Raw genomic sequence first — 23,225 nt, forward strand, 5'->3', positions numbered from 1 at the left:
GTTTAACAGGTGCCAGCTCCTCCTGCACCTGCTGTGTGCACAGGGCTCCCTGCCCCCACCACGCTGGGAACATCTGCTCAGCTCCCTCAGGAGCTGTGGAAAAGGTGACTGGGAGAAGGAACCAGATCTCCTGCCCTGTGCCCTGAGCAGGGAACTGGGGCCAGGTAGAATCAGAGAGCAAGGAAACCACGCTTTGTTAACAGGGAGGGGAACCCACAATAATCCTGCAACTTTATTTGCATGTAAAAGAACAAAAAAAAAAATATCCTCTCCACAATAAAGGCAGGCAGAGCTCGCTCGGCTCCGGAGCTTCGCTCCCGGCCAAGCTGGAGGAGTCGGGGTATTTCTGTCTCTGAGATCTACACAACCACATACCAGCAGCTCAGCCATTCCAAGGATGCACTCTGGCAGGAATTCACACTTTGCATGGGAGAAGCTCCCAGCAGCCTTGCCCCGGGGCCCAGCCCATTCCAGGCAGGGCTGGGGGAGCATGGGAACGCAGCGGGATGAGGCCACATGAAGAGGATCCGATACAGCCGGCGGCCTTTGCCGTCACACACCTGCCTCACCCAAAAAAAAAAAATGACTCAGCTCCTTGGTTCAAGGCTGCCCAGGACTAAGGAGCTTCCTCTCCATGCAGGTGGATGCACAGCTGCTCCCTCTTCCAGGCTTAAGGCAAAGGCAGGCTGCCATCCTCATCCGAGGTCTCTGCGTCCCCACTGTCCCCCAGGGTCCCTCTGGCCCGGCCGGGCTCCTCCAGCTTCCTCCTCTTCTTCAGGTGGTGCAGGTGGGATTTGGACCGTGTGTGAGCTAGAGGAAGAGGCAAACAGAGCATTTAATCTGTGGAATTTGGAGGAGGAAACAGCCAAACCTCCCACGCAGGGCAGAGCACCCTCCCTTCTCAGCCTCCCGTACAATTCACTCCCAAAGAAAAGTGAACTCCCAAAAACCCTGCCCTGGCTGCTCCTCTGGACACTTCCAGGGCAAACTATCAGGGCTCAGAGGAAGACAAAGCTCCCAAATCTCCTCAGGAAGAACTGAGAGAGGGAAAAATCCTGGTTCTGTGTAAGCAGAAGAATCCAGGTTGTCACTCCCAACAAGTCTGCTGCCAGCCTCCCCAGGGAAGAGGGAATGTGTTTCCCAAGAGGCGGCACTTTGCAGGCTGCAGGTGAGGTTGTGCAACTCCCTGCTCCCCATGGAGAGCTGCCAGGATCATTTGTAAGCCTGGATCACCACAGCACTGGGAATATCCTGTGCATCCTACAGGGCAGCCAGGGAAAAGCCTGGAGCAGAATTAAACTTCTGAATAACTGCAGGGCAGTGCCCCAGCCATGAAAGCACTGCAGCAGGAGTCAGATGGGAACAGAGGGGTAATCCCAGGGATTCGGCTTGGAGCAGCAGGAGCTGCATTTCTCGGTGAAATCACATCCTTAAGGACAGCCAAACCTCCTTATCAGCGGTTTTATCTCAGGGGAGGCTTTGTCTGACCATCTTGGTGGGGTGGTTTTGCCTTTTCCAAGAGATCAGAGCAGCAATTAAAGCACAAACTTTTCAAGCAGGGCCTTAATTAAACGAGGGTATGTGCTCTGCTGAATCAAGGCCCTCAGGTGTTTTCCAGCCATTCTTTTTCTGCCAAAGGATGAAATCACATGCAAAGCTGCTGCTTTATCACAATGCTGGAGGGTCACCCTCAGCCTGAGATAAAGTCTCACCTCCTGCAATTTGTCACAAGCAACACCAAAGCTACAGTGGCTGGCTGAGGAAGCGCCAATTGCTGCTGCTCGCTGGGGAGTTGTGCTCTTTTTACAATATAAATTGTAAAATCAGATACAATTTTAAAATCCCCCCGAGCCAGCAGGGCACTGGGAAGAAGTTCCCAAAACTCTCCATCACCTGACCTAAGAAAACAGACCACAGTACAGATCCACCCAGTTCCCACCACTGTTTTCACCTTCCTTTTCCATTTTGCAGGCACAAGTAAAACCCAGGATTTGGAGCAATTTTCTCCCACCATCTGGGGATCTGAGCCCAGTTCAGCTGGATACAGAGAATAACAGCTGGTCCTGGCTGAGGGAGGCATTGTCACCATCGAATGGTACCTGGGGTGACATCCCTAAAGACATGGAGGAATTTGGGGGGACCTCAAGGAGCTCCCACTCAGTCACAGAACTTTCTGGACCTCAAGGATGACAGGGGCCCTGAGAGTTTTCAGTTCTGGACAAACAGAGCTCCTTCAAAGCACCTCCTGAGACAGCTGGGACTAGATAAAATAACAACTGCACTTTACTGATCTCCTTGTGAAGAGCCTCCTACTCAGAGCAGCTCCAGTCTTTGCTTTCAGCACTTCCCCGCCTCAGTCAGGAATAAGCAACTCCTTCAAACCCAACAACCTGGGAAATTTATCTTTGGTTGTGTCTGCATCTGCTTGTTTTGGCTGGGGCAGAGTTGATTTCCCTCACAGTAGCTGCTCTGGGGCTGTGTTTGGATTCGTGCTGAGCACAGGGTTGATAACTTGGGGATGTTTTGTTGTTGCTGGGAGCTCTGGAACTGAGTCAAGGCCTTTTCTGCTCCTCACAGCAACACAGAGGGGGCTGGGGGTGCACAGGGGGTTGGAGGGGACACAGCTGGAGAGCTGACCCCAGCTTACCCCAGGCCACACAGCTCACACTTCCTGGGGGGAAGGAGGACAAAAAGGGGGGACATCAGGATGATGGCCAAAGTCATGTTAGATGTGATGGAGCCCAGTTTTCCTGAGGATGGCTGAGCATCTGCCCAACCATGGCAAGCAGTGAATTAATTCCTTGCTTTGCTTTGCTTTCTCTATTAAACTTTAACTCAACCCACCAATTTTCTCACTTTTACCCTTGCAAATCTCTCTCCCAGACACAGAGAGTGGGTGAGTGGCTGTGGGGGGCTCAGATGCTGGGGTTAAACCATGACCCTGCACATCCTGTGTTTGGGCAACAAGTGGAGATTTACCAGTTTCATTTCTGCAGCCAGTTTCTCCATGACTTTTTGTTTCTGGTTCTCAGCATGAGCCTCCCAGCACAGATAAATTCACTGACTTAATCTGATTCCAGCTGAGCTCTTTTAAAGTAAATCTATGGAAAATAGAAAATCCCTTTCTATTACTATTACAGCTAGGAGTAGTTTAAAAAGAAAAAAAAAACCAAATAAGTAGGAAATATTGGAGCAAAACGGAACTATTAAAAACATTAAGAAACTTTCACTTACACAACAGAATTTTAGAGGAGAGAGATTTGCTCTGTGCTTTTTGAGGAAGCATCCACAGTGTTGTGAAGGACCAGAAGCCCTGACTAAACACAGCAGCTCTGAGCTTGATGCCACCTATAGATCCCTGGTGTGACGCTCTCTGTGTTTTCTGCGTGCTGGGAAGGGAGGGAAGCCCAGGGAAGGGGGGAATCCTGACAGATGGCTCCTGTGGCACAGCTCCTGCAAACAACCCTTGAAAGGCCAGGATCACGAGCTGGGGGTCATCAGGCCACAGGGCAGCTGCTCCATCACCCCAGAGAAGCTCAGCCCTCCCAGGTGCCCCCCTGTGCCCAGTCTGGGCCCTACCTGCCCACTCCCTGTCCCCGATGATGAGTCTGTCACAGAGCTCACACACGCGATGGCTCCGCTTGTTCTCCTTCTCGTCGTGCTCCATCCTCAGGGGCTCTGCCGGGGGCTCACGGCCCTGCAGGTCAAATAATGCCTCAAATTGGGCTCTGCCACGAAAATTTGCCTGTGTTCACTTCCATAGAGTTTGGGATGGGAGCTTGCCAGACTCAGACGCTGAGGCTGGCAAGGCAGACAGTGGAGTTTTACCATGTGCAGCACTGGGCACTGGGGAAAATGTTCAGCTGAGACAATGAACTTCTACTACTGCAAGGAAATGCCAAGGTTGGGCATGTGAACAGCCAGGCCTGCTCCAGGGACAGACTGTGTGCCAAGTGAGAGGGCCTGGAGACCACAGAGAAGTCAGTCAGTCAAAGCCCAGCTCCCCAGTACCTGGATGAAGCTCTCCACGATCTCCAGGGCAGGTTTCAGCACATCCTCCTCCCACCGCTGGAGATCAGACACCTCCAAGCCATAAACTGGGGGCACATTGGGCCCAGGACCTACAGAAACACAACGAGGCAGGTCAGCACCAGAAACCCTCAGCACCCCCTCCTAGAAGCCAGGGGGAGCAGAGGAATCTGCTTTTTCTTATCAGCATTCAAAAGCCAACAGCACCAGGCTCTCCAGAGCCAAAATTCTCTCCTGCGAGCAGCAGGAACACCTCAGGACTCAGGGAAGCATCTTCACAGCCGGCTGCCCTTGGGAGAGTGTTCTGGAATCTGAGTGTGCCAACAGCCCATCACAACAACAAGCACCTCAGCCCAGCCCTGGTCCACAGGAGGCTGGGAGGATGAAAGAGCTGGATCCAGGCACAAAGCCACCACACCGCGCTTACAAGGAGATGCAGGCATGGAGCCTGGAGAGGGATCTGAGCGTGCAGATTCCCACTCAGAGCTGGAACTGATTGTACAGGAGCTGATGCTCCTGGTTCCTGGCAGGAGATGCTTTACTAATGATAAGGGACAGGTTCACAGCCACCCCTTTGGTCTCCCCTGGCCCAATGCCAGGGCACAGGGCACTTGCTGCAGCCTGGACAGGGTGAAAGAGCTGCCAGCAGAGAGCACCTGCTCCTGGGTGACCTGGCTGCTCTCCACGGCTCACCTGCCCTCCATGGGCACCTGGCTGTCCCTGCCTGGACAAAGCCATCAAAGGCTCCACGTGCCAGTCCCCAGCAGGTGCTGGTTTTATTGCTGTGCCCACAAACAAGCCCCTGACAGGCCCATCTGAAGCACACCTGCCACCAGAAAGGTGAGCCGAGCCGCCCAGCACACGGCTCTGCCAAAACTGCACCTCCTTCAAAGTCCGTCTTTTTTGACTCGAGTTTCTCCCTGCCTTCTCTCTTTTTTTTTTTATTTTTATTATTTATTTTATTGTTGTTTTGCCCCTGCTGAGCACCTTTCAACAAGTGCCCGGCTCCCAGCTGCTGCTGCTGGCCCTGCTCCAAGGCTGGGGCTGGGATGGGGAAGTCCTGCTGGCTCGCTGCCACTGCACAGAGCACGGAGCAGCCACAGGGCTCCTGCTCCTAATCTGCAGGGCAGCTGTCAAATGGGCTTTGCTCCCTGCCAGGAGCCTGTGTGGGTGCGTGGGGACCCCCTCCCTGAGCCCCTCAGGAGCATTTGGCAGGATAAGCTGCAGGGATGTTGTGACCATCATCATCATCATCTAGCGGCGCCTGACATGGGGCTGAGCCTCTGCTTAGGATTTTATCCCTCCTGATGGCACTGCTGCTGTGAGGGGATGGGGTACACAGGTACAGGAGGAGGAGCTGGCTCTTGAGTGTCTGTCCTATGAGCAGGACACTTCTCAGGAGGGGCAGGAGATCTGCTCTGCAGCCCAAACCAGCAGGAAGGAACTGGGGGAGGCAGAGCCTCGTGGGTGGATGGGGACACTGGGTGGCTCCTGGAGGGTCTGGGTGGGAGCAGACTCCCAAACACAGGCTGCCCCAAAGCACCAGAGTCCCCTCTGGAGCTGGAGTGGGGCATGAGGAGAGGTGGGAACAGAGGACTCACGTTTCAAGAAGCGGTTCCGGACCCATTTGTTCTGCTTCCGGGCATATCTCTTGGTCACCTGCTTGAGGGCCTGGATCCCTTTGGAACAGAGGGATTAAACAGAAGGAAAAACCCCAAGGGTCAGTGAGAAGAGGCTGTCGGCTCCAGGGGAGGGAAATCACACAAGAAAGAAGTTTGTGCTGGGTGGCACCATGAGAATTATTTTTACTGTCAGTCTGGGGGTCTGTGCCTGCACTGAGAAGAGGCTGGACAAGGTACCCCAAAGATCCCTGAATAAACAGAGGATACAAAGAGCCCAAACCCTCCACCCTGAAGCTTTTAGCAGGTAGGACAATCTGCTCAAGTGCTGCCCTGCTCTCATAATGTCCCATTTTCTGCACAAATGGAGCCCAGGACTGCTCATCTCACCCAGCAGAGGATGATTTACCACTCTACAACTGTTCAATATTTAGTACCAGGCTTATCAAATCCCTCCTAATCATCTCCCAAGCAGACACAACAAGCTCCTTCTGCATCAGACTTGTTTTCAAGCTTTTTATCATTTCTGTGATTTCTTCAGTCTCCACTTCCACACTGAACCCTCCTTGGCACTGATGGACTTTGCCTGGGTCCTCCCTGTGTGGAGAGCAGCTCCCCTCCAACATCAACCCAGACATTCCAGAATAACACACCACCAAAGGCTGCATCCCTGCTGACTGAGCCCCACATTCCTTGTCACCACAGAGCTGCTGACATGCTGAGTTCTGCTTCATTCCTCTTTTCTAGCCCTGCTCTCCACAGCACTCACACCCCAGCTGGGATCCCATCACCCAAGTGGACCTGCTCCAGATCCCAAGTCGTGCTGTAACCCTGTGCATCCTGCAAGGAGGTCTGAGGGGAGGGAGGGGCTGTTCTGGGTGTGCTCAGAGATGCTCTCCAATCACTGGAAAATGAGTCCCTGCCCCTCTGGGCTGGCAGAAGTGGGAAATGCAGAGAGAAAGGCGCAGCTGGGGCTGTGACCTTGGTTTAGAGCATCTTGTGGTGTCACCTGGAGCTTTGTGGGGCACACAGGGTTCTCCTCCCACCTTTTTCCAGCAGCAGGGCACTGGTCTCGGGTGAGCAATTCCCTTCACTGACGAGGTACTCGTGGAATTCCTTGAAGCCAATGGACTGGAAGATGCCGTGCTGGTAATCCTGCCTGGAGAACCAAAGGCAGGGGTCACAGTGGGAGACCTCCAGAGGGAGGAGCAGAGAGGATTTGGCTGCTCACCCACCGGTTCTCTGCCACCTTCTCCTGGTTGTAGCGGCGGTGGAAGTCCCGCAGCTCCTCCAGCAGCCCCGCAGCCACCATGTCATCCACCCGCTTCTCCAGCCGTGCATCCAGAGCTGCAGGAGGAGAGCAGGACACGCTGAGCCGCAGGGAGCCGTGTCCTGGGGGCTGCACAGCCTGCCAGGACAGGAGTCAGCACTGCCAGGCTGCTGCTGCAGCTGAGGAAGGCAGAGCCTGGCAGGTCAGGGAGTTCTCTGTCACACCCACTGATGCCAGAGGAACACCCACTGATGCCAAGGGAGTCAGCCCTTCCTCAGCTCTCACCTGCCTGGTCTGCATGGAGCCACAAGATGCAGGAATGTGGGTATTTCAGAGGCCCACCTAAGGGCCCCCCGCCTTCCTCCTCCTGCTGCTGGTGCAAGATTTCACTGTGGGGGATCCCTGTCTCTTCAAACACTTGGAGGCTCCTGGAAGCAGAGACACACAGAGCTCAGAGGCTGGGTGAGAATGAGCGTTCCCATTCCTCCAGCAGCCCCGGGGGCTCCAGCAAAGGGAACCGCAGACACTCGCCGAGATCCAACCCTCTCATGTGGGGGGAGGGCAGGTTCCAGCCCCGTCCCGTGCCCGGCATCCACGCACACCCAGGTCCTGGGGGTGCAGTGCTGGCACCTAAGGAGCCCAGAGCACAGCCACCCACTCCTGCCTGGCAGTGGGACAAGTCCTGCAGGGGACAGGCATCTGGCTCCAGCCCTGCCCTTTCCAGCCAGGCAGGGCTGCAGGGAAGGGACCAGCACTGAGATGCTGCTGTGGAGTTTTACCACCAGCCCAGCCCGGCTCAGGCAGGGGGGAGGGAGCCCAGCCCGGCTCAGGCAGGAGGGAGGGAGCTGGAGGAGCTGCGCTGGTGCCCCACCCTCCATCCCCCTGCACCGTGCGAATGGGGTGGGCGGTGTTCTGCTCCCCGGGGCCAGGGCTCGGCTGGGACCGAGCAGCAAGCCTGGTCTTGCTGCCGTGCTGTTCCCACAGAGCTCAGCTATGCTACTCAGCCAGCAGGGCAGCTTGCTCTTTAAATAGCTCCAGACAAACCCTGCTGCTGCTGGGGCACGGAGCGGGAGCAGCCCCAGAGCACAGCCCAGCACCCCAGAGGCAGCCTAGGCTGGGGCTGTGTGGCCAAAGGGCTCAGATCCCAGCGAGTCCCCAGCACCGGCTAAGAACCCAAGAGCATCCACCTGGGGTGGGAATGCTCATCCTGCCGTGCTCCCAGGCACACAGTTCCCTCGGGAAGGGGTGCTGGGCCCTGGCACCTCCTGTCCCTGGCACGCCAGGCTCACCTGGCCACCTTGCGCTTGTCGTGGGGGTGCAGCTTGGCCGCCATCTCTGGGTCCACCTGGCTCAGGCGCCGATGGAGCTCAGCGCTGTCCAGCTGCTCCAGCTCCACTTTCCTGTCACTGTCTGGCCTGGGGGCACTGCTGGGCTTCTCCTGTGGGGCACAGGACAGCCCTGAACCAAACCCTGTGTAAGCAACAAGATCCCCCAGAGCCATGGGGTGAAGGAGGGGTTTTAGGTTCTCCTTGCCCCTCTCTAGCAGGGACAGCACCGTGCCAAATTGCAGGAAGTCTGCCCTAAACATGGGATTCATCCTTTCCTGAAGGGATTCACAGCCCCCCACAGTACCTTGGTGTTGATAAGGACCTTCCAGAGCAGGGACTCGATGTAGTAGTTGGTTCCTCCCACAACAATGGGGATCTTGTCCCGGGCAAAGATATCTTCAATGTGCCAGAGTCAAGGAGCGTAAGCAGAGATGCAGAGCAGGGGTAGGATGTGGGAGCAGCAGGCTGGGGCTCAGATCCCACTCTCCCAGCCCCACGGAACCAGTAAGGCTGCAGGACAGGGTTAGAGGTGTCCCTCATCTCTCATTACTCTCTGTCACCTCTGCCAGCCACCACCAAAACTCAGGGACACCCCAGGACTCTGAGGGAGAGCAACCCTCAGCACAGATCTTCCCTGGGCTGTCCTGAGGGTTAGCTGGGTAAAAGAAGCCCCAAGCCCCTCTCACCAGCAGAATCTTCTGGAAAAATAGAGTCAGTTGGGATGTGGAGAGCCCAAACATTGATCCCTCTGGCCATGGAGGGGGGAAGCCCATTCCTGCTCAGCCAGGCAGGCTGCAGCATGATAGGATATCAGAGGCACAGCTTTGTCCCTGAAATCCACCACAGTGTAGTTGGAGACAAGGGGATCCACAAAGCTGATCATGTGGTGTCTGCAGAGACGCTGCTCCTGCGGGGAAACCTTGTTGGTGATGATGTCCAAGCCCTTGTACACCTGGGGAAGAGAAGAGCCTGTCCTTCACCTCTGTGTCCCCTGAGACCTGCGCTGACCACTTCCCCCTGTCCCAGTCACCCCTCCCAGCCCCTGCTGGTGCCTGGGGCAGGCAGCACAGGCAGGGCACAGGCAGGGGCACGGCAGGGGCACGTGCCACGTTCAGGCAGGGCAGCAGGAATCCTGCCAACACCTGCTCCTGCCAGGGCCAAGCCTCCTCTCTCTGCTGTTTGTTCCTGCCCACGGGAGATGAACCGTGGAGTCCAACCGCTTGTGACTGCTTTCCTGCTTATTGATACAACCCTGTAATTAGGGGTGGGAGGGCTGACTGAGCTCTTGGACAGTGCAGTCAGAGCCTGGACAGTGTCACCAGCCCAGCACAGAGCTCCAAAATTAGGGCCTCCAAGCTGCCACCTCCTCATCTGCTGCTGCAGCAAAAAGCTCAGGTGTGCTGTTCTCCAAATGCTTCCAGCACAGCACAGAGTCCCACGTGGGGACAGGGATCACTGCTTCCTGCAACACACAGAGATCTCTGTGGATGCAACACACAGCTCCATGGAGCCTCCTAAACACACACAAACAGTCTCAAAAAAGCCTGTAACATGCTGCCTGCTCTCCCTGAGCCTCACGGATACAGAAGGCAGCAGGTCAGTGATCCCAGGGGAATGAGGCACTGTCCTGGCCAAGGTACCAGGAGACATTGGTGAGCGCAACCAGCAGCATCTCACACGTCTTCATCCTCAAAATGGGGATACACAACCTGTGAGAGCACTGCTGAGAGATGCTGGCCCTCAGCTGAGAGCAGAGCAGGGAGAAAAGCCACCCAAACCAACTCCTCTGCAGCGTTCCTGGTAAAGAGCCAAGGCAACCTGGATCCCAGCAGATGCACCAAATCCACCCTCCAGGTTGTGTAAAGCACTGGCCACAGCTCAGCCTGCAGATCCAGGGGCTGCAAGGGCTGGAGCTGCCTCAGCTGGGTGTTCCACCAGCAGAGTCCTTCCCAGTGAGAGCAGATTCCAGGCAGGAGAAGGGAGCTCCTCACGCTGCTTCCCATGCAAACACAACCCTCCTTAGCATGGGGAGCTGGCAGCTCACAGTGGGGCACATAAAGCCTCTCTGTCCAGCCCAGCTCTGTGCTGTGCCCAGGATTGAGCAGGAGGTGGCAAAGGAGGTGCTTTGGAAGGATGTGTTTAGTTCTCAGAGCCTTCCTGCTTAAGAGAAGTCTCCCAGCATGGGATAAACCAGGATGATGGGGAAAAGGACTGGAAATGGCTATACTCATTTCCTCCTCCATCCCCCCTCAGAAACCACCCCAGCCAGACTACAAGAAATAAATTTCCCCTTAATCCCCTCTGAGAAGCTGCCAAGCCTCCTGCTGCAGCACGGCCTCCACCCACTGCTCCCCTGGTCGCAGACAGGAGGACAAGGTGACACAGAGGTGACCCACGGGCACCAGGCACAGAGAGGCAGCGAGGGACGACTCGAGGTTAGTGGAGCAGGGAAGCCCAAGCCCTGCCTGGAGCAGTCATGCGAGCTGCTGGAGCTGCCGGGGCGGCTGAACCAGCTCTGCTCCCACCTTGCTTAACTCCAGCCCTGGGAGAGCCAGGGCTGGCTCCTGCTCCCATCCCAAAAGGCTCGCCCGGGGGGCAGGAAGCGAGGGGGAGAGGGAGGGCAAGCAAAGCCTGCAGAAAGGCAGCTGCCCCAGGGGACGCTGAGCAGGCAGGACGGGCCCACAGGCAGCTCTGCCAACGTGCCCCGTGGCTGCAGGCAGCTTATTGATCCCTGGGCTGGCAGCTCCATTCAACACGGGCTCCAGCCGGCACAGAAAGGCTTTGAATTCAGCGAGCTTTGGCTCCGTGCCTGCTCTCCCCATTTCCAACCCTCCAGCTCCTCCAGTTCCCACTGCCTGCCTGAAATCACAGTGAGCACAGAGGGCTGACGGAGCAGCTCCCAGTGCCCTGCACTGGCACACCCAGGACACACAGCCCAGGCTGCTATCCTCGGCTTCTCCCAGAGATTAAACACCGAGAGCCTCCCCGAATATCTGGCAACAAGGGGAGGAATGCGGTGTCAGTGTGTGGGCTGGGAGGAAACAAAGGCAGCCTTTTACACACAGGCAGTAAGCCCCGAGAAGGTTTCCACCAGCTGGCTGTCGGCAGGGCCTCGCACCGAGACGTCCTCCTGACACTCATTTCTATTTTCAGCCAGCGGCTCAGATAAGCCTTTGTTGCTTTCTAAGGCCCCAAAACAGATTAGCAGCAGCCTGGAGCAGCCGGGCTCCGAGACACGGAGCACAAGCCAGCACTAAAGATGCTTAGCCTTGGCGGCGTCCTCCCACCTCTGCGCTGAGCCCCCGCGCCGGGCTGGAAGGTCAGCGCTGCCCCTTTGGAAAAAGTGGGGAAATTGAGGCAGGACACACAAACCCCCGTGATTTTCAGGATCTGCAGGCTGGGAAGGCCAGGCTCCCCCAAGTCTTTGTTCCGTCACTAGTTCTGTACATCATTCCAAACTCTGTCACCATGCTCACCCTGAGTGCAACAGACCCCAAACACATCCAGGCCATCCACATCCAGGAAAGCATCAGGATTTCACAGGGGCCAGGCTGGAGAGGGGCGTGGAGGACCCAAACCAAGAGAGGGTGCAAGGAGAGCACGATTGACTCCCTACCCTGACCCCTGCAAAGGCTCTGGAGATGTCCTGACTCCACACACTGAGTGGCAAATGTGTGCTACAGCAACTGCATCACCACTCCCAAGGGAGAAATCCAAAAGGGGCAGTGGAATCCAGAAGGGACAGTGGGACTGTGACTGGATGGGGCCCTCATCAAGCTAGCACAGGGATCCCTGCATGTTCACTGCCAGGAATGAAGAAACAGCACTGGCTTCACCCTGCCCAGCTCTCCAAGGAATTATTTACTCCTCAACCAAACTCACTGGGATGACAAACAGCAACAGAAAGGACAAAAAGAAAGATTAAGAGGCCAGCAGATTAACCAGAGCTCCTGAGCTGCAAGCAGGCAGCAGTTAAGTCTGTAATTTGAGCACAGCCATGACGAAAACACCCTGGAGATGGATAGAGGGGTGCCTGTGTGTGGGAACAGGTGGGCTCAGGGCTCCCCAGCCCCTTCCCCAGCCTGGCTCCCGCTCCAGCAGCTGCCCAAAACACTGCCAGCATTTGTCAGCGCTGCTCGGAGCCCAGCAATGAATGCACAGAGGGGGCTGAGGGTCGCTGGCAGCTGTCAATCCCCAGTGAGCAACGGGATTTCCAAACCCCGGCAAGTGTCCCGCGAGGACAGCAGAGCCAGCCCTGCGTGGCAGGGGGACACGCCACGGGGAACAAAGGCAGCGGGAAAGGAGCCCCGGCTGGGGGGCTCCGGGGGTCGGTGGAGCGTGGTGGGGGCCACGCCGGGGGCTGCCCCGCCTCGCCAGCACGCTGCATTACGGGATAAAGCAGCCGAGCTGCTCGGCCCTGGCTCCACAGTCACGCTAGAATGAGATTAAAAGGAAAGCAGGACAAGAGCCACCGGAGCCTGGATGCCTTCGGGCGCCTGCAGCAGGGTCCTCCCCGCGCCGCCTGCATTCCCATGGTGGGGCCTGAAAGGAGCAGAGCACAGAACGCACGCTTCAAAATGTTCACCAGCGGGGATTCAGCTCTGCAACGTCCACCAGTGGGGATCCAGCTCCAAAACCTCCGGCAGCAGGGACTCACGGCGTGCCAGGAGGCTCCAAAGGCGCCTGCAGAGCTCGGGATGCAGCAGCAGCCTCGTGGCCACAGCATGGTTCAAGCCAGCAGCCACTTCCCCAGTGTTAAAGATGGGCAAAGCTCCCGCCCTTCACGTTTTGCCCTCTCAGGATTTCAGTTCAGCTCAAGCCTCACTCCTTCCCCAAGAGCTTAAGGGAAATATTCCATGAAATTAGTTTCTGATTGCTTGCCCCAAATTCAGGAGACTGAGGTTTTAAATTTAGCTCAGTGGGACACAAACAGTGACCAGGTAACAGGGAGGTGGGCACAGGACAGCAGGAGTTGATCTCTGAGCAGCACAAAGGGTGTTGCTGGCAGAAAACACCATTTTACGTAGAATAATAAACATATTTATCATTCAACTTGATGGAAAGTTCAGGCACTGTTCACATAGGAAGTGAACAGTGAAAGTGTGGATCAGTAAGGAAAATATTTTGCTAAACAACAGCTAAATTGTTATTCTTGTGGAGGCTGAAATGTCCATCCTGTGACAAAGCTCTCGTAGCTGAACAAAATTAAGACCAAAAAAAAGAGTTTTAGCTCCTCGCTGTTGACTTATCCCAACCACACAACTGATATATTCCACACTGCTGCCTGCAGTGAGAGATGAGACAACAGACACTGTCACTGGCAAGTAGAAAGTAAAAATTTTAACACTCTTCCCCAAATCTCCTGGTGTCCCTTTGCTGATGCCAGAGGATACCACCCTGTGTGTTGCTCACTACCAAGTTACTCCAGCTGCTGCCTTCCCTTACTCAAACCTTTACATCTCTCTGTAGCTTCTGGTGGGTTAAAATTAAAACACCTTCACTCTGGTTTCATTCCAAAAGGTGAATTTATTGGGGATGAGGGGCTTAAACAAACACTTTGAACAAACTCCGCAGTTTTTGGTTGTTGAGAGCCCAGAGGGCAGGGAGGGGACACAGAGGCACTGTCACACGAACCAAACAACTGCCCAGCGGGATGGGCACTGGGACTGGGGAACTGGGGACAGGACAGGGACACTGGGACAGGGACACTGGAGCCGGCACAGGGGCAGCAGGATGGGCTCCAGGGCCGGGACAGGGGCACCGGGACCGCATTCAGCGGCAGGATCCATCCCATGGGCTCTCCCCTGCACGCACCCGGACAGGGGCCCGGGGGAACCGGAGGGAACCTGCCCGGAGCCTCCGGGGCTGAGCCTCTGCAGGCCCCGACCGGGCCCTGCCGCCCCTCCAGGCCCAGCTCGGACTTTCCGCGGCACAGCCCAGGCCGCCCCTGGTACAGGCCGGACCTCCGCCGGTACAGCTCAGAGCCCGCCCGGTGCAGCCCAGGCCTTCCCCGGTACAGGCCGGACCTCCGCCGGTACAGCTCAGAGCCCGCCCGGTGCAGCCCAGGCCGCCCCCGGTACAGGCCGGACCTCCCCCGGTACAGCTCAGAGCCCGCCCGGTGCAGCCCAGGCCGCCCCCGGTACAGGCCGGACCTCCCCCGGTACAGCTCAGAGCCCGCCCGGTGCAGCCCAGGCCGCCCCCGGTACAGGCCGAGCCGCCTCCCAGCGCCCCGGCCCAGGCCCGGGCCCCGCCGGGGCTCCGGGCGCGGCTCCTCCCGGCCCAGGCCCGGCCGCGGCCTCCCCGTGCCCGGCGCCGGCCGTACCTGCATGGAGTCGGCGCTGACGATCTCCCCGCCGAGGCGCAGCCCGAGCTGCAGCGCCAGCGCCGATTTCCCGGTGCCGGTGGCGCCCAGGATCACCACGAGCGGCCGCGGCGGCCGCGGGGCCCGGCCCAGGCACAGCGCGGCCGCCGCCGCCATGGCCCGGCCGCGGACGGGCGGGCGGGACGGGGGCGGGCCGGGGCCGGGGCCGGGGCCGGGGCCGGGGCCGCCCGCGGGGAGGACGGGGCCGGGCCCCGAGCTCCGTGTGCCCCTGCCCGCCGGGGCTCCCCTCCGCAGCCCCGGCCCCCTCCGTGCCCCTTTGTCCCCCCCCTCGGTGCCCCGGGTCCCCCCAGCCAGCCCGGTCCCCTCCCGGTGTCCCGGGTGCCCAAACCCATCCCCGCTCCCGCGGGCCCTTTTCGGGTCCCCCGTTACCCCCCCAAGCCCCTCACGCCCTTGCCCACACGTGGGGCTCTGCCCCGTGGTCCCTTTCTCAGGACCGGGTGGGAAGGATGCTGTTGCCGTAGCAACGGGGCAAAGCGATGAGCAGCGGGGCTGTTGCCATAGCAACGGGGCAGAGTGGGATGATGCGCGGGGCTGCTGCCATAGCAACGGAGAGGAGCATGTTGCCGTGGCGACCGCAGCTTCCACTGAGGCTCGTCCTTCCCCTCTCCATGGCAACAGGAGGAGATGGGGAGCGGGCCGCTGTCTCCGTGGCAACAGAGGGGAGGGAAAAGGGGAGGCCGTTGCCATGGCACCTCCGCGGTGCTGCTCTCCCTGGCAACACACATCCCTCGCCATGGCAACAGGGAGAGGGAGGCTGCGGGCCAGGGGGGTGCGGGCAGCCGGCCCCCCTCGGCAGGGAAGGGATTATCGCCGCCGCGGGAAACTGTCCTAAAAATTTGCCAGCCCAGGCGTGAAGGCGGCATCGTGCCCACAACACCCCCGGGCCAGCGTGGGGACGGGAGGGAAGATGTGGTGGGCAAGCAGAAGTGGCTTGGGGGGGTACAGCAAAGAGCAGGGCTTTAGCAGGGCTGTGTGTATTAAAAAATAACTAATTCAGGCCCTGGCAGTGCCGACTTGTGATGATTGCAGCTGACACTCACAAACTGTAGTGCTGAACAAGCGAGAAGGAAAGCCCTGTGTGCTTATTTTCTTCACTTCATAGCACTGTCAGTCTCCTTCCCTCATCCTGACCATGACGATATGAGAGGAGACACGTGCTCCAGTAACCAGGGAAGTTTCAGGTAGATACATATGAATGCAGGCTTTGGGCAGGAGAACTCAAAGGTGTTTACAAGCTGCAACTCAGTTCCTCAGTTTGATTTGGGCTTTGGGGACATCTCCCACTGGTGACGGTCTCAGCTCAGTCCATGGATCTGCTCATCACTTCCAAGAAAGATAATTAATGTTTTAAACTTCCTACGTTCAGCACAAAAAGAAAAAACCCAATTTGCTAAAACCCTCTTCTCGGGAGGGTCACCATGAGTGAGAAAAGACACCAGACTGGGAGGGTGACTGTCACAAAACCACAACAAAAACAACCGTTTGAGGGGCTGGCACATCTGGGCTGTGTCTCCTGCGCATGGGCGAGGTGTCAGATTTAGGTCACCCCGCTCTCTGGTTAAGCTGTGGGTCATGGGAGCACCCTTTAATGCAGCTCTGAAAGGCTGTGACACCGTGTGATGCAACACAGAGCGTGAAACGCTGCTGGAACCGAAGGGATGGGTGTTTTTGTGTGTGCCACCGTTGTTTAAGGCTGGTTTCTCCCAGGTGATCGAGGCTCCAGCAGCAGCTCCTGGCTCCTGACTCCTCAGCAGTAACATAATCCCACACCCCTCCTGCATTTAGAGTAAGACTTTTGCTGCCAGGACAAAGGAAACCCAAACGTGTCAGGTTTGGGGGCAGCAGGGAGAACACACGTATATATCATTTCATCCACTTGGCAGCTCTGGGATGTGGAGCTCTCGGCAAGCCGGTGGATTGCATTCCCCCCTCCCTATAGGGTTACTGCCAGACACAGCCCCTGACCTGTGGGGCAGCGATCACCCCACACCCCCTGCCCCAAAACCCCATTAGTGGGGTTTACAGTTACATCAAAGCCTTCTCCCAGCCCAGCCTGGGCTCTCTGCCCTTCCTTGCCACTAAAACCACTTAAAAGGAGGAAAAATAATCCAGGTGATTCATTTCCCTGGCCCCACCACCACCACCACTTCTTCGAGCACTGGGAGAAAATCAGGACAAAGAGCTCAGTCTTGGTGCAGCTGAGCCCTGGGGCAAAATAGGTTAATTAATTAATTTTTATTCATGCCCAGGATACCCCAAAACCCAGAGCAGCCCCCCCAGGAGCACCAAGGTGATGCATGGAAACCCACAGCCAACTGCATGGAAAAAGCCAACCCAGGCTGTTGCAAACTTATTTATTTATGAAGTATGAGGTAATGAAGAAAGTGCTAAATCCAACCAGTGTTAACTCTAACGGTTCTCAGCAGGTCAGCAGGGACCCCAGGGTGCCATCCTGCAGGACCACCCCTGCCAGCACCCCTGGGAGGGGACAGGGGACTCTGCCACCCACACACCCCTACCACAGACAGGGCAGCAGGAGGGCACAGACAGGGAAGGCAGAGCAGCCCCCTGCAAAACCCAAAGCTTCGCTGGGGATTTTAAGTGGCTGCTGGAAGGAGAGCCCACAAGGGTGGGAAAAGGGGTCACAAAGATGGGAAAAGGGATAAAATTCCCTGTTATTGCAAATGGGCAGTTTGGAGAGCTGCAAAGGGGTGAATGGCCTCTGCGAGGACTCAGCTCAAGGGTCCAGCAGGAGCCAGCCCCTTCCTGATCTCCCTAAAGTGCAGCAGGACTGAGCCCTCCCCCACAGCAGGAAATCCCCCTTAAAAAAAAAAGTTTTTATATATTTATATATGTATATAAAAAAGCAAACTCTTTACCAATACTTCTCAAAAAGTGGTACAAAAATACAGTATAAAAACACAGGCTCCAGTATAAGACTCGCAGTTACAGCAGCAGTTTCTAGAACATAAAATCCAGGACCAGCTACTGCGTGAAGTGACACGAGGAAGTGAGGTACGGTCCAGCCGAGCAAGGGGATTGCCCACGGGGTGCTGTTCATCCCAGTGAGAGGCACATCCTGCCATCACCACCTCCATGGATCTATCCAGAGGTGAGCCCCGTGCTGGGCTCTGAGCCTGCCTGCTTCCAGGGGCCGAGGCAGATGTGGCTGCTTGGGATTTTTAGGGCGAGGTGGATGCCCAGGGGTAGCTCCCAGCGATGCTGTCGGTGGCAAATGGCAGAGAGGGGTGCAGGGGCTGCTGGGGAGGGGCAATAAATTTGAGCTCTTGAACTGGAGCAGTCACTAAGGAAGCTTCACAGCCGGGACAAGGCAAATTTTGGAATACCCAGTGCCAGGAACCAACCCCAGGTGGGTGATGCCATTGGGGTCTCTGCTCCGGACCCATTCCCACAGCCACTGCCACGTGCTCCAGCCCCCGGGGGCCAACAGTTCGACAAGCAACCAAAAAATAAAAAAAATGTGCAAATTGAGAAGGAGCTGGGGGTTTGTGGGGACCAGGGTGGGGGGCACACCGGGTGCTAGTGCCCCTTAAGGTGAGCAATCCGTTTGAGCAGCTGGGTCTGGCGCAGCTGCAGCTGCCGCTTCTCGGCCGCCATCCTCCTCTCGGCGCTGATGAGGGACTGCAGGTACTCGGAGGATTTGCTCAGGATCACCACTTTGGGGGTCTTGGGGCAGCTGGCGAGCCCGGGCACCTGGTCCCGCAGGGCCAGGAAGCGCGAGCGCAGGTCGTTGCGCCGCTTGCGCTCCAGGAAGTTGTGGTTTTTCCTCTTGGCCAGGTCCTCGCTGTCCGAGCCGGGGTTGCTGCTGGGTTTTGGCAAGCCAGGCTCAGGCGGGGTCACGGCAGGGGCCGGCTCCACAGCGCTGGGTGGCTCGTCCTCCTCCTGGTCCTGCTGGGGTGACTCGGGCTGGGGACAGGAGTCTGGCGGCGAGCGGGCGGCGTAGTTGTGCTGCTGCTGGTGGACAGAGATGTGGAAGCGCTTCATGCAGGGGTCCAGGGGGTCGGCACGGAGCGTGATGGTGACCGGCTTCCTCAGGCCGAGAGATTGTCTCTTGTCCACGGTCACCACGTCAATCTCTTCACCTTCTGCTCTCATGGAAAAGAAAGAACAAATCCCCATCAGCTGGGAATGCCCAGTCACACTTTGTCACCTCTCTGGGGGTTCCCACAGCTCCCTGGAAAACGTCCCCACTAAAGATTGCTCATGCACTGCAAACTCTGCGACCTCCAAAAGGGATTGAGCGATTTAAGTGCCCCTTCAATACCATCACGTGTGAAGGAGTGGAATTCCGGATCTCCCTGTTTCCTGGGCCTGGTCCCCCCAAAATGGACTGGGAGGCTTTACTTCCGCCTCACTTCAGCACCAGGAGCAACATGTGTTCATCATAAAGGATCATCAGGAAAGAAACACCGAGCCCTCCTGCGAGGTGGGGGGGAGCTGGAGGAGCAGGATGCTGGGACAGCCTAGTTCCAAAGTTCATCCCGGTCGGGTGCTTTCATGGCCCATTGGAATTGTAAATGAGGGATATAAGGGCAGAAGTACCCTTTGTTCCCCTTGGCTGCAGCTTCCCACCTCGGTGACTTGTTACTTTTCACAAGTGATAAAGCCCATTCAGCCCTGGCTTCCCGGGGACAGAGGGGACAATCCCCCACTGTGCAGGGAGGGAGGGAGAGGTGAAGAGGTCCCTACAGCAGACTCTGAACCTCAAAGGCATCTCAAGCCCAGAAACAGAAAGACCTAAATAAAGCATAATTGGCCCCATTCTGCCTGCTGGCACTGCAGTTGTCCCATCCCAGCAAAGCCCAGTGGCAGGGAGCTGGCTTTGGGGACAGCGAGGTGAGCAGACTACAGACACATCCGCCACGATCGCTCTCACTTTAGAGGACGGGCCTCCAACTTTTTTCCTAAGCTTTGGGAGAAAACACAGCCACTTGCTAAAGGTCCCTCGAGATGCTCAAACCGCCACCAGCATCGTGAGCCTGGGGTGGCCTGAGGGGGCCAGTGGTGAGCTTCTGATAGCGGCCCCAGCCGATACCCCAAACCCTCCAGGCTCTGGGGTTCAGCCCAGGAAGCCCAAACCCCCCCGACAGCGGAGCTCGTGGGCGGGGGGACACTCATCAATCAGTGTCACAGCCCGCGCGGTCTCAGCCCCGCACACACACACGCTCATTAATAAACTCAGACCGCCTAGCCCCGCCCCCCGCAGGCGCCCATTGGCTGTCTCACGGGGCCGGCCGGCTGCTCGGCCATCCCATTGGTCTGTGCTGCTGTCCATCAGCGCGGCCCCTCTCATTGTTTGCAATCTGTTGCTTTTTGTTCGGCGCCCACGTGGCGCGGCCGGACCCCTCCGGGACCCCCGCGGCACCGGGACCCCACCGGCATCCCCGCGGCCCCCGCAACTTTGGCTTAAGCCTCTTAAAGCCCGCGACCTGGCTTATAGTCAGACCTGGCTACTAATGGCATTTAAGCCCCGCGCCGTGACTCACCGGCGCAGGTGGCGGCCACCGGCAGATTTATTAACGGGGTCACGGAACCGCGTCAGCGCTCCCACGGCAGCCGAGTCAGCCCGGCCTCCGCGGGAGCGAGGGAAACGAGGCACGGGCCCCGGCGGGGCTGCGGGGCGGGGGGGTTGTGCAGAGCCGCAGGGTGTTTGCCAATAACACCGAAAATTGGCGTGAGATTGGAGAGATGCGGGGCAGCGGCACCGCTCTGCCCTTGGCTGGGGGGTGTCGGAGGTATCCCCGTCCAAACACCCGCACACACCCCACGCGGGACAGGCAGACGTGCCCCGCGGCTGGGCTGGGACACGCCACAGCCGGGGCGGCTGTTCCTGCCCGTCCTACCGAGCCAGCGCCTCGGGGGACACGCCGCTGATCCCAAACCTGCTGTCCCCAGGGCGTATTTTGCCTTTTGTCCCGAGGGAAGCCCGTCCCGGGTGGGCCGTGGGAGGAAGAACGGGGAGCAGCCGAATTCGCGAGCCGGCGGCAGAGCGCGGTGCAGCGCTCAAACCCCCAAACTTCGCAAGGTGAGCTGCAAACTTGCCCTTCAACCTTCCCACGAGGTTTCCGTGAGGCCGGGATGAGGGAAAGGGACCACCAGAGTCCCACGCAACAGCCGGAGAGAGCCCCACGCACCCTCCCGAGAGGGACAGGGGCTTCCCGAGCAGAAACCCCGCGGGAAAGGGGGACAGCCGAGCCCGCTTTGTTCGTGGGGCCGGGACCGGGGCTCGCTTGGAGTCTCAACAAAGGCGCAGCCCGGCTGGGAGGCTCCCTGCACACACGTGTGTGGACACGCGTGTTCCCCACGCCGGGCTCCAGCCGCGCTGGGGGCAGCTGGCAGCTCGGCGGCGGAGCGGCTCCATCCCTTACCGGAATCGCTCTGGCCCTCGGATCCCGAGGATGCGGGGATCTTGCTCTCGGCCAGCGGGCAAAGGAACACGGCAGCAGGATCCACGCACTCGCTGACGGAGCTGCTGAACCCAAAATCCTGCGCGAAGGACGGTTTGTGCGGGGTGGCTCTCTGCGTGCCCGTGGAAAGTTTCTCTGTCATCGCCTTCTCCAGTCTCTCCCGCGCCGAAAAACCGCTCCACATGCAATCCTTGAGGATGAAAGCGCTCAGGTTCCCGAAGATCTGCCCCGTCCCTATGAGATACTCCGGCTCTTCCCCGGCGAGGCAGTACCGGGAGAGCCATCCCGGGCGCTCCTCCGCCGCCGAGCAGCCTCCCTTCTCCCCGGGGGTGCCCAGCGGGGACAGCGGGGGCGTGGGGACCAGCTCGAACTTCTTCCAGATGTCCTCGCTGGGCGCCGTGGAGCGGTGGAAATCCTCCTGGGCGTCGTGATCGTAGAAGTAATGCTGGTACGAGTCAAACTCCATCTCGGCACGGGGAAGGGGGCGGCCGAGACAAGAACGGGCGCTCAGGAGAGGGGCAGCCCCAGGGATGAGGGGGGACCCCCACCCCGGCGCCAGCCCCCGAGCCGGGACCGCGGGCGCATTGTTCCCCCGCTCTTATAGCCCGGCCGCGGAGCCCGGCCCCGCCCCCGCCAATCGCCGCGCGAAGATTTGCATAAAGGGCGTGGTCACGCTCCGCGCCCCGCCTACCTGGGGACACGGTGAGGGGGGTGCGCAGCCCCCCGAGGGTCCCCGGTGTCGCTACCGGGGATGCTCACCGGGTTCTGGACCAGCAGCCCCGCCGTGCTCTAGGCTGGGGGCTCCTCGCTGTCCCCAGGAGCGCCCCGGGGGCTCCCAGCGCTGTCCTTGACCCCCCGGGAGGGGCAGGGTTGGGGGGGGTCCCCCTCTGCAAGCACTGAGGAGGGACACGCAGCTGTGCCGCCAGCCTGGGGGCGAGGGCAAAGCCAACTGGAGAACAGGGGACAAGACACGAGGAGGCATCATCTGCTGCCAGATGATTTCTGAGGGCTCTCTCTCATCTGCTGGGCTGTCACCCCAGCTCCTGTTGGGCTGCCCAGCTCACACCGGACGCTGACACCACAGGCAGGAGAGTGGCTCCGGCACTGGGCAGCAGTGGGGTCACTTGGTGTTTGTGTCCAGCTCAGGGTGCCACCCTGGATGCCACCTGGAGACATCCCCACTCCTTCCCAAAGCCCTCACAGGCCCAGCTGGGAGCATTTCCCTCCGAAAGACACCAACTCCAGCAAAAAGCTGGCTGAAACAGGGAGGGGCTGTGGGGACACCAGAAAAACAGAGCTGGGGGACACAGTGCTCATGAGGAACAAGGTCTGTGCACAGAGGAAGGGACGTGGAAGGGTTGGGAGCCCCTGGGGATGTCAGGAACCACGGGCTGGAGGGAAGCTGGGGTGTCTGGGACACACACAGCTCCCACCAGCAGCATTTTGCCCATGCAGCACAGGATGCTGCATCTCTCCAACAGCAAGTTCCACCTAGAAAGGGCAATAAATGATGTGAAAACACAGTGAGGCTTTCCCTCCTGCACTTCATCGTTACACACACACACACACACACAGAGAGGTACAAAGTCCACCCTGAACCAACAGATTCTCCCCACAGTGTGTGTGAACCCACTTCAGCCCCAGCACCCTCCTTTCTTCACTCGGTGTGGATGAGCCACGGGATCTGCCCCGGCCGGCAGCCCCGGGGGGACTGGGAGCTGGTGGCCGGGGTGCAGCAGCGGCCCTGGAGGGACGAAACTGTCCCAGTCCAGCGACCAGTACAGCCCAGTGCAGCCCAGTGCAGCCCAGTGCAGCCCAGTGCAGCCCAGCACTGCAATGCTCTTCATGGACCAGCACAGCCCAGTAAAGGCCAGCGCAGTCAGTCCAGCACAAACAAGCCCAGTCCAGCCCGGTCCGGTCCAGCACAGCTCCCCCCGCTCCCCCCGGTTCCCCCCGGTCCCGGTCCCCGTCCGCCGCCACCGGCGGGCGCGGGGCGCCACCTGCTGGGCCCCGGGAGCAGCGTCCGTGGGCGGCTGGGACGGGGACGCGCAGGTGACACCGCAGCGGGCACCTCCCGCCCGAGGGACAGCTCTGCCCATCACTCCGTGCCTCAGTTTCCCCATTGCCAGCGGGCACCGGGCAAGCAGAGGAGCAGGGCTGGGAGCGGGC

The 23,225-nt window shown here is 58.7% G+C and overlaps 2 protein-coding genes across 2 annotated transcripts; both read right to left on the reverse strand.

Moving 5' to 3' along the window:
- Positions 1 to 209: 209 nt before the first annotated feature.
- Positions 210 to 14,731, reverse strand: TRIT1 (tRNA isopentenyltransferase 1). The gene is made up of 11 exons (XM_053998872.1): positions 14,569 to 14,731; positions 9,056 to 9,198; positions 8,551 to 8,647; positions 8,208 to 8,356; positions 7,204 to 7,346; positions 6,884 to 6,995; positions 6,695 to 6,807; positions 5,631 to 5,708; positions 4,012 to 4,121; positions 3,580 to 3,697; positions 210 to 810 (listed from the first exon to the last, which is right to left on the reverse strand). Exons 1-11 carry the CDS (start codon positions 14,722 to 14,724, stop codon positions 671 to 673), a joined length of 1,359 nt encoding a protein of 452 aa, XP_053854847.1. The 5' UTR covers positions 14,725 to 14,731; the 3' UTR covers positions 210 to 670.
- Positions 14,732 to 16,726: 1,995 nt separating this feature from the next.
- MYCL (MYCL proto-oncogene, bHLH transcription factor) lies at positions 16,727 to 21,723 on the reverse strand. The gene is made up of 2 exons (XM_053999094.1): positions 21,018 to 21,723; positions 16,727 to 18,734 (listed from the first exon to the last, which is right to left on the reverse strand). Exons 1-2 carry the CDS (start codon positions 21,520 to 21,522, stop codon positions 18,169 to 18,171), a joined length of 1,071 nt encoding a protein of 356 aa, XP_053855069.1. The 5' UTR covers positions 21,523 to 21,723; the 3' UTR covers positions 16,727 to 18,168.
- Positions 21,724 to 23,225: the final 1,502 nt, after the last annotated feature.

The sequence above is a fragment of the Vidua macroura genome, chromosome 25 (genome assembly GCF_024509145.1).
Source record: "Vidua macroura isolate BioBank_ID:100142 chromosome 25, ASM2450914v1, whole genome shotgun sequence".
In the NCBI taxonomy this organism is placed as follows: domain Eukaryota; kingdom Metazoa; phylum Chordata; class Aves; order Passeriformes; family Viduidae; genus Vidua; species Vidua macroura.

Coding starts and splice junctions, on each gene's coding strand:
- MYCL (XM_053999094.1), bottom strand. CDS start 21,522: ATGGAGTTTGACTCGTACCAGCATTACTTCTACGATCACGACGCCCAG. Junction 18,735..21,017: donor CGAGGGCCAGAGCGATTCCG/GTAAGGGATGGA, acceptor CCATGAGAGCAG/AAGGTGAAGAGATTGACGTG.
- TRIT1 (XM_053998872.1), bottom strand. CDS start 14,724: ATGGCGGCGGCGGCCGCGCTGTGCCTGGGCCGGGCCCCGCGGCCGCCG. Junction 6,996..7,203: donor GCTCCATGCAGACCAGGCAG/GTGAGAGCTGAG, acceptor CTCCTCCTGCAG/CTCTGGATGCACGGCTGGAG. Junction 811..3,579: donor CGGGGACAGGGAGTGGGCAG/GTAGGGCCCAGA, acceptor CTCTTCCTCTAG/CTCACACACGGTCCAAATCC.